Raw genomic sequence first — 10,981 nt, forward strand, 5'->3', positions numbered from 1 at the left:
AATCCACCGATTGGTATCCTTCCTGAAACTTTTGGACGTTTTTTTTTTATTTTGCAAGTTATACCTTCAACTAGAGAAGTGCCGAGTTACTTTAGTACATATCCACACAATCTAAACTGCAATAATGCCATAATGGCCTTATTTCACTTTCACAGTGAGAAATAAGATCATACGCAAAAATTTGGCTTTATTTCTCAATGAAAAGTTAAATAAAGCCATGTGGCGTTATTTTCTATGGCTTTATTGCACGGAATCTTGCCACCTACCCAGCGTTCTATAGTATGTGATATATATATGTACATCTACATAAGCCCTTAAATCAAGACATTAATAGTACCTCATAATAAGTACCTCTGTTTTCAGTTAAACAAAATAAAAATACGAAACTTTGCAAAAGCTATGTTCCTAAGAAGTCTATAAAAAAAATAATTTTATTCTCAAAAATGTGTTTGAAGGGCAGTTAAATTTTAAAAGCTACTTGAGGAAACGACCTAAATTTAATAAATTTAATAAATATCTTGCATTAAAATTACATAGGTCATCACGCTACTTAAAACTACCCCAGGCTATAGGGTACATATTTTGAGTGTATATGTCCTTTCTAAATTCTGCAAACCAACTTACCCAAAACCTTAACGAAATATAATATTTAAGAGTATCGGAAATTTATTCACAATTCTATAACATTTTTTCAAACAAAATCATACGAGGAGCTCGTAAAGAAATTTCCGTACGATTCCCTAAATATTCTTCATGTCGCAGCATTACTTTACCAATTTTCTTCCAAAATTTCGGTACAATTACAAACGATAAGTAAATATTTCTCATTGGGGAAAAAATTTATATAATCATCATCTTTGTAATGGCATTTCATCATAATACATACACATGAACTTACGTATGTATGTATCATTGAAATAACCTTTTTTACTTTCGTACAATCGCAGCTAGTTGGCCGTGCCTTAAACCTGGCGGCCAAGTTATTCATAGTCATGGTCAGCTAAACAACCATGTTGTTGACGTTTTTGTTCATACATATGTATGTACATCAGGGTGGTCCAAAAATGCATGTGAAAAAGTTAAGTCGGAATTTTTATGCTCTCACCCCCTAGCATTGTTCTATACCGAAAAAAATATACCCTTAGTTTTTTTTTTATTCTGAAATCAAAAAATATTTAGAAGAAGTCGCCCAAAGCGCTCAAAGTTTTCCATATATCTTTATATGGGGGAAAAACAACTTTTCGTAGAAATGGTATAGAATTCTTAAAAATCAATATTTTTATATCGGAGAATTCTGCTCATCAGCAGCAGTTTCCCAGTAATAATACTCAATTGTTTATTTAACCATTTCTTCATCGTAACTATAATTTATAGGTCCGCAAAAAACCCACAAAAGCCCCGAAAAATGCAATGGGGTGACCAATAAAAAGTCGTTAATATTATAAACTTGTTAAATAAACAATTGGGTATTATTATTGAAAGTCTCTTGAAGAGGACCGGAGTTTTCCGATCGGAAGATATTGACTTTCAAGATTTGTATACCATTTCTACGAATTTTTTTTTTTCATATATAAAAATACATGAAAAACTTGGAGCGTTTTGAGGGACCTCTATATATTTTTTGATTTAAAAATAAAAAATAGGGGAATACTTTTTTTTTAGATATAGTACAATCCTAGGGGGTGAGAGTATTTCAATTGCGACTTTACTGTTTTTGGACCACCCTAATGTACATACATACTCTTAAAGCAAATCTTACTTTCTTTAAGTAGTTTAATTTTGTTATTTTTGGCCATTTGGTCATTGCCTTGGCTACTAACTGAAAGCAATATTTTTCCGGACCACATACTACATATTCATGTTGGGGTTAAATCAGATCACTGGACTATTATACGGTTTATAGCTTTCAAACTCACTTAAAGCGGACAGTGGTGGTCACGGAAATTTGGTATTTAAAAAATGTGTACATCTCTATGGTTATATACACACTCGTAACATATAAAGGAGTACGCAAATTTTCTCTTGTTTCCATCTTACTTATTTAGGTATCAAAGTTTTTCTAAAAATAAAAAAAAAAAAATAAATATTTGGTACACATTTGCTAGCACTTGGCATAGCTTCTCCTCCAAGTTACGCTGCTTCCGAACGGCAACTGGATTTTATGAGAAAGCCTACTCACTACTAAAGGGCGTGATGGTGCCCTCGAAATCGGTAAAGGAATGTCTGACCTCTCTATCAATCCCGTCGGAGTACTTCTTAGTAAACCTAGTTAAGGTGCCGGATCATAGTGACAATGCGGAAAAATGCGCGGCTGATGACCTGGCATTGGAAGGACAATTTTAAAACTTATCCCACGACAAGGAGAAACTAAGTGCGACTCTGTCCTTCTGCGGTACTCTATTGGATGGTTGGGTCTAGTGTTAAAGGGGAAATACACGACACCAGCTTGCTGGCACTAGCAAGTGATTGTACTGTTAAGCCCGAGTTAAAAAAGAATCGAGCGTACTCCTTTAGTGTTCGGCCTATAATTTTTTGATTTTGAGTATTAAAGTTTAGGCTTACATATCCTCCCACACATACAAATATATTGCATCAATTTATTGTTTTACAGAGGCTCGAAAATATCCGAAAATGGGTTTTTCGGCATCTTTAAACCTAAGTTATTAGAAAACTAGAGCCAATCCAATATCCTTACGGACAGATCCGGATTCTAACTAAGTGAGCTTGCTGAACAAATTCTATAAAATCAGCTCATCATTTGCGTGAACCGGGTTGTTATAATTTCGAAAACACTTCCAGGGCCCTTTCATTTCATAAAGTGGAGTTGAACAAACAGTTCCATTTAAACGGGTCTCAGCTAGTGTATTTTCGAGTTTTGGGGGCATAAATGTTGTTTTATGAAACCGATTTTTTCATTTAGCCGAAGTCTCAAATAACAGCAAAATAAACAACTAAAATAAAACTGGGACCAGAGTTGCCGTGCCTATTAAGCAGAGTTTTCAGTTAAACGGATTGTGGCTGGTCGGTTTAAAAACTTCTAATAACTTTAAGAGTCGACTTCAACTTAAGTGTCACTACTGATTGCTTCTTTTGACCACCACTGTAACCAGTTCGTCAAAACTAGTGCAATTAATAAATAGCAATGCTAAAATCTATTCGCTTTGTAAAAAAACTTCTTACTAATCATTGATATTTTTCCTCATCTCATTGAACAATAGAACCACTACTTACTGCTGCTCGCTACTTTGAAAATTATTCAATTTATTCTGCTAATCATTATTACGTGTAGTGAAAGTGACACTGGTTTATTGAAGTTGAATGAGCTTAAAAACAAAAACAAATATATCCCTGCAGGAATGCATTGTATGCTTGCAAGTGGCGTTTGAATCGTTTACTTAAATTTTCTGTTTATCTATTTTTCTTTCCACCGCCATCGGCGCCATCACCTCTGACTTCATTGAATTCGTTGTGCAGGCGTAATTTCTCTACGTATAAATTACACTGACTTACCGATGCAACAGATAAATTTATAAATCCATTGTTTTGAAAGCTCCCACATACATATGTACATATGTACATACATATGTAGATGCAAAGCAAAACCAAAACGAAAAACTGCATAGAAAAAATAAACGGCGTTGGTAGCTGCAATGGACCCAACATAAGGTACCTGAGTACTAATAAGGACGTACATATGTATATACTTGCATTGCAACTGCGTTGTTTATACCTCGTTGTCTTTTCACTGATTCGGCACTACGACTACGAGTTTGTAATTTTTTTTTTCTTAGTACACATTACGTCCGATTTGTTTGGCTATCGGCCCCCGTTGAGTCAAAGCAACATTGGCACTGTTTTCGCTTTGCATCTAAGTGGCTGTTAAGCGAGTGTTTACTCGATTTGAAGTTCGACAACAATTGTTGCAACAATGCCAATGAATGGATGCTATAAATAACTATTCACTGTTAAAATACATATCTGCTAGGCGTTTGACTGAGCTTCTGAATTCCCCATTTAAGTCGAACGCTGATATTCCCAGGTCGATAAAAAACGTCAAGCAATTAAAGATAATGAAGTATAGAGCATTCCATTGCTTAGATTCAAACTTCTACTACCTTTTCAAAAACTATTCTCTCGGACGTTGCAAGGCTCAAACATTTAGCTGTTATGTCCATTTTACGATAGGGTGGATAGGAGTAATCAGTTTTTGGATTTCAAAATTCTAAAAGCGCAGAAAAGTTGCTACATTGAATCGTGTTAAACCGTTTTCCAATCGGATAAAATTTACTGAGTTGATGCCATAAAAATTCACTCCATTCTTAGGCCATTTACGAAATTGGGCATTTTAGAGCGTGTCATATTCCTGATTCTCGGCGGAGATGCCATAAAAGTAGATTTCCCGAATTGATATGCCTGGAATTAGGTAAATATATGATGTAAGTATTAACTACCTCATTTTACCAGATTTCAAAAATGTACCAAATCTGAAAGTTATGTACCAGTGTACCCAACTGGAAAAATGTACTAAAAATGGTATATATTTTGGCAAAAATGGCAAACGTGGACTGGCCTGCTGAAAATTATGCAAAGATTGGTCAAAGATTCAAAAAAGGAGTTGACGCTGGTCTCTTTATGCAGAGGACCTACAAATAAGATAAAATTTGAAAAAAAATATCAACGAAATTTCGTAAAAATTTCGAGTGGTTTAATTCGATTTTCTAGAAACACTTTGAGTATGCAGTTTTGTAGCCCATTAATTTATAATATAATAAACTGCACGTTTTAGCAAATAAGATGTCGTAACTCTCTCCTTGGATATAAATATTTTAATATTTCATACATGCAAATTTTGTATAATTTCATTAAATTCCCTTTGCAAACAGATGGCGATCCTGTTCAAAATATTTGCAAGCTATGACTTTTAACCTCCTTCGTCTGACTCCCATTTATGTATATGCTGATACAAATTTCAGTCACCTAATTCCCTAAATTAAAATGGAATTTGATTTTTTTTAACAGCTGGCAACCCTCCCATATGTAGTTAAGAAATCAATTCTTTCAACACCCATTTCAATTGATACCCTTCTTTTAATAACTAATTTACTACTGCTTCGCAAAGGGGAAAAAAGTGGCAAAATACCAGTATTTTTGATTTATGAAATAAAAAAACACTTGATTTTTAGAGTTGTTCCTTTAAACATTAGTAATATTTTTACTTTCAACAAAATAAATTTGCATCTAAAATATAGCGAGTCTAATCTACAGATTTAAAATTGTTTTAATAAATTAATTTTTTGCAGCTATCTTAAGCAATTTTAAACGGAAAAATTTAATATTTAACTTAATATCTCATAAGTCGTTTTTTTTTGGCAATTTCTTCCGTGCAAAGCCTAAAACTGATTTGGCTCTGTCTAAAATATTTGGTTTAAAATGCGTCAAGGGCCTTTTTTCTATGTATTATTAATTTCGTACAAAATTTGGAACCGGAGCCTCGATAATGGATAAATTACCTTTCCAAATATTTTGGAATTTTGCCCGCTCGCACAGCACTGTGCTGCGGTTCGAAAAATGAAAGCTTCAAGTTCTGAACACATTGAAAACAACGAGCTACAGACCACAGCTTCCAATTTGTCATCTTCATTATCTAAACGCTTTGTCGTTGGCGACATGATTTCTTTGAACGCGGCAGCGACATCATGAATTTGTATGAGTTTGACATAAAAGAAGAGGAAGAACCTTATCTGTCGCCAGAAAAATAGAAATAGATCTAATCTGGCCACAACCACAGCCGCCGCGTAGCTCGATCGTCGCCAAAATAATTATCTACATAAGAGCACGTGTTAAAATAATTTGACAGCTGTGGTTTGTAGCTCGTCGTTTTCATTGTGTTCGGGCTATCATACTCACCTTCCTAATCTAACTTATGCTGGATTTCCACTAGGCATTAAATGGCAAAAATGACAAATTACAAAGTTGGGCATTAAAAAATTATCATGTCATTATGTGAAAAAAATAGTCATTAAGTCCATTTCCACATGGCATAATTTTTTGTCATTTCAATGCCTAGTGGAAAATCGGCATTAACCTATGTGAAGACTCTCACTTCGATCATCCATCTTTAAGTATTGATAGTGAATTGATAAATATCTCCTATTCATCAGATTAACATTACATTATCTATTTATTAAGCACCGTCCCTCTTCGCAGATGGTTACAACAGTTAGGGCTTTTATGATTTAATATACACTTCCACAGATGCGTACGTATGTATATTAGGGTGATTTTTTCACTCCCACCTCGAAATTTTGTGGGAAACACCTAAAAAAAAACAGATTCCCTGAAAATTTGAGCCCTTAATATTAATGCTCGACCAAGGCGTGCAAATATTTCCCGTTTAAAAAAAAGGAAATTCTTTTTGTTTTCTTCAAAATTCTACAGCTCAAAGGCATTTTCTCGTTTTTTGTCCCTATTTCGTAAATAACAAGCTAATAGAAGCAATTTAAATTACAAACTTGTAGGAAATTTAATTTGCTACAAAAAAGTTACAAAAGCACCAAAACGGTAGCATCGGTATTTCTTGAGACATTTTCAGATAATTTTTTTTAGGTACTTTCACAAAATTTCGAGGTGGGAATGAATCAAAAATAGTCGCGAAAAAAGCACCCTAATCTACACAGTATATATCGATGGCTAAGTGGAAGATCGACCTATCCCGGCAGCCAGTACCAGAAAACGCCGTATCTCAGAAAATTTGATTGAAAAACGCCTTATCTCACTCAGCCATCGATATGTAGATACATTTGTTTGAACATAATCATCGGAAAATTTCACCACTGTTGAGTGTACATGCACTAACAGACATGTTTGTACTTGTGTTTTTAAATCTTCAAGCAATGGCTTCGCGTGTCGACAAACATTTTGGCAAAAGCACGAACGTCACCAAAGACAAGTGGAGAAATGAATGTTTTCTTAAAAATGTAAGCACACGAGCAGTTAAATATATAAATTTAATTCATGCAATCAATCCGCAGAAGAAAGTGGGTGGAAAAGTTGGCACATGAAAGTGTTGCCTAGAGATAAAGATACACAAAAACGCAAGCACAACGCTTAAGGCAAACTCCAATGGCTATTAGCAGTTGCAATAACAACAAAAACTGCATATCTGATAAATAATTAGATGATCATTTTCAATTGCCAGCAACAAGCAACCAAACAGCCAGCAATAGCCAGCAATTGCACCAAATCAGCAGCGATGCTTGCAATTTTTCACTCAAAACTGACGAGCCGCAATGGAAAAGTAAGCGTTAGCAGCTCGCATCCAACACGCTCTAAATATTTAGCTGGCGCATGAGAAGAAAAAACTAAGCAAAGCGTGGTAAAACGGCTTCACCGCAGATCAGTTGCAAAGTAGAAATAAATACTAAATGATTTTTTCGGCTCTGGCAGACTTGGCAAGTGGGTCCAGCGATAGCAGCAGCAAGGCAACCGATCGCGCGCTGCACTAATTGTGGCAAGGCAAAGTGTATAAATTTGATTGCCGCACAAGCGGCGCAGATCAGTTGCATTTCGCTGAAAGTTAGAAGAGGCTGTTAATCAATCGAATATTTCGTGCTACTTTTTAGAAATAAGAAGTTTCAAAAAAAAACAAAAAAACAAAAAACACCCGCTAGACATTGAACTTCAAGCACCGCCGTAAGGATATGCGGTAGGGGGTATCACTCGAGCACTCCTGCCTAATTTTGGATTAATACGCTGTGCTAACGCAGAATATCCTGCCGTCTGTGCCGCCTGCTAGCCGCATAAAGCTATCGTCATGGATGCCAGTTTATTAAGGCTCTTGGCCGCGCTCATATTGATCTCGCTGTATCGGCAAGCGGCGTTGCTTGAGGTGTCCACTCACACTCACACCCGCAATGAACAGCGGAGTGATGGCGGCCGTAGCACAATGCTGGAGAATGGTCTTACACGTACGCTCAAACACATCTACGGTATCTGCGGTGATCGTGATGATCTTTTTTGGTGTTTCAAGGTGCAAGCGACGCGCCTGCTGGGACGCGCGCTAAAAGTACAGAACATCAATATCGTCGAAGGTGTGACGATTGTTAAGAAAGGGGACAATGAAACGCGTACGGGGCGCGCCAGCGCGAACGCCGAACTAAACCTGAGCAATCGTGATTTGGAAAATCTATCGATGAAGAGCCTGGATGCACTGCTAATGGAACGTTTTTTGCGTTTCATTGATAGTCGACAACTGCAGGTGAACTTGCCGCGACTACTCAACTTTAGTCAGCGCAACGGGCAGGATTTATTCAGCGCCATAAGCGCTTACTTCCAACAATTTACGCTCGGCGATGACGAAGTGGATGCGCAAAATTCGATGGTAGAAGGACGCAAGAAAAAGGGTGATGATAAGAAGTATTTGGGGCCCTTCATAGCGGCCGTTATGCTAAAGACGGCCATACTCAAAATGGCCTATCACTCGATCGCTATTGTTGCTGGCAAAGCGCTGATTGTGGGCAAGATTGCGCTCATTATAAGCGCCATAATTGGCTTGAAGAAGCTGGTATCATCGGAGGGCGGTGAAAAGACCACTTACGAAATTGTCAAACACCCGCAAGTGCAGCACAGTCAGACCTATTCATCGAGTCACGCGGGCGAATACGAGGCCGGCCATGAAGGCGGCTCCTACCATCGGAGCATAGACGACGAGATGATGATGCAGGATAAAGCGTATAATGCTTGGGTGCCCTCGCGTGTGCAAACATAAGAGTGAGCGGAAGGTTGAGGTTGAGGTTATGAATTGGGGAGCTAGATCGCGTGTGAATGTGAAAGCGCATTGATGTGTTGTAGCGGCGAGAAAGTCATTACCGTCACAGCAGAACGATTTTGAGATCAAACCAAAGAAGATCACCAAAAAAGATTAGAAAAATTGTTCCAATAATTGTAAAAAAAAGTGCTGCGTAGTAATTATAGATAAATGCGGTTGACGGCACTCTATCGTTATTTGTTATTGTAAATTAATCCCGTACAGCAAAGAAGACTAAAGCTAAAATTTTATTTATGTATGTTCAAATGTCATGTACATTTTAAATTACTAATGCATAATATATTTATATTATTGTTATGTGTATTTACTTTTACATAGATATGTAAGGCCTAGTTTGTAAATTCATCGGCGTAATAAACCAACATTTACAACCGTGTACTTACATTTGTTTTATTTTCGCTGCTTAACCCTTTCACTTTGATAAAACATACTTAACCACCACATACTTAACGTCAATTAACTCTAAAGAAAACCAGCCTGCACTTGTCTTCGTTTGTCATCGACGCCAATTATTTCTTTAGTTGTTTCGCTAATGTCACCAACGTTGTAGTTGCCATGGTTTTGATGAGTTGCCTGTGATGGTGTGTGGTAGTATTTTTTGTTATGCTTTGACTCTACGCTAACTATTTCAGGAAAAATGTGTGGCATGCTACGATGCCATCCCGATTCGTAACTATAACCATCGTGTCCGTGTTCATGTCCGCCACCTCCACCTCCGGCATGATCGTGGCTCTTTACAACGATGTGCTCTGTACTACCACTGCTTCCAATCGATCCCCTTTTGAGACTGCCCTGAAACGAATAGATTTCCATGTCGCTTATGCAAATGATTATTTAATAAAGGGATATACGTATGTAATGAATACAGGTAAATATAAATAGTTTATGGTGCTTTAATTAAACTTAGTCAAAAATGTTTATAAATAAAAGTATGTATGTACATATTTTGCTTGGCGTCGTTAACAAATATATTTTAATACTATAAACCTCGCACAAAATTACCCAGCCGCACCGACAAGATTCGGGCAGAGACCCAGTGCTGGCAGGGCACAGCGGCCTATACTGATCCTTTTGCTTAACGGACCACGCCAAATTTTTTCAGATGGAAATTCAGGCACTTTCCCCTTTCTCGGTTAGGCCGCAACTTGTGGATGACTATGGGAGAGAGTTGGCCTCAAGTTCTGATAAAAACAAAATTACCTTAACCCCAATAACCCTGAAGTTTGTTTGTAAATATATTAGAATAAATGAGAAATAAATGAAAAAGAGACCTCGAAAGGTGTCCTAGGGTACCTACAGCTTTTTTTTTGAATTAAATGCTAAGGGTCTATATCTTCTGCGATGGCACGATACTCCACCATTGTCTCCCTCGCGATCTCTACGGAGGACATTGTAGCCGTTTGAACTAAACAGAGTCGAGTAACTGTGCAACTACGTTTTCTGAACCGCATCTTTACGTATCACATGCCGACCCATACAGACGATTATCTCTCCGATCTTGCTCTGGAGTCCGTTGCAGAATGCAGCCACGTTCCGGTATATCTTGTTCTGACACACATGTGACTGTGTGATTAACAAAGATCTGCTGGTTAACCTTCGTATGAGATTTGTGGCCCAATCCCTGTGTGACCTTAGGCCTGAGCAGTTTCTTAGATGTTTTCATCGTTACAGGTATGAAGTCGGGTTAGGTCGCCGAAACAACAGCCTTTGACTCATTCCGATACCTAGAACCCGGCTGTCGTTGGAATGCAATGCCACCGTAACCATCATCCCTTGCATATACTTCACCACTGCTAATCTATTTTTCTGGTGGTTCGGTGAATACCCTAGCTACCGGCTAATCAAATTCATTATATTTCTTCGAACAAAGCTCTTCTAGGTTGTCAAAGATATTTCTCGGGGATAGATTACTACATATACATAAAAAGAAAATGTGTAAAATATATTGAAAAACTATATATAATATTATAAACGACGAGAAATGGCGGAAAAATGATACCAGCATTGCCATATGGCACCGAGTGCAAAAAACAACAAAAAAACTATCTCGAACCAAATTTTTCGCATAACTTTTTTTCATGGGTTCCAATTTAAAGTCTTTCCCAAATGATGCATTTCACGAGTGGTGGAATTGTAGAGGACGATTACCACTCA

The 10,981-nt window shown here is 37.2% G+C and overlaps 1 protein-coding gene across 1 annotated transcript; it reads left to right on the forward strand.

The window, feature by feature from the left end:
* The first annotated feature begins 7,813 nt into the window (after positions 1–7,813).
* On the forward strand, positions 7,814–8,767 carry LOC118738113. Its single transcript, XM_036469033.1, has one exon. The coding sequence runs from the start codon at positions 7,814–7,816 to the stop codon at positions 8,765–8,767; it is 954 nt and encodes a 317-aa protein (XP_036324926.1).
* The last annotated feature ends 2,214 nt before the right edge of the window (positions 8,768–10,981 follow it).

This window comes from Rhagoletis pomonella, unplaced genomic scaffold (assembly GCF_013731165.1).
Source record: "Rhagoletis pomonella isolate Grant_MI unplaced genomic scaffold, Rhpom_1.0 Rhpom_scaffold_00004, whole genome shotgun sequence".
NCBI lineage: Eukaryota > Metazoa > Arthropoda > Insecta > Diptera > Tephritidae > Rhagoletis > Rhagoletis pomonella.

What these genes read in the sequence shown, in the direction of transcription:
- LOC118738113 (XM_036469033.1), top strand. Translation starts at nt 7,814, where the DNA reads ATGGATGCCAGTTTATTAAGGCTCTTGGCCGCGCTCATATTGATCTCG.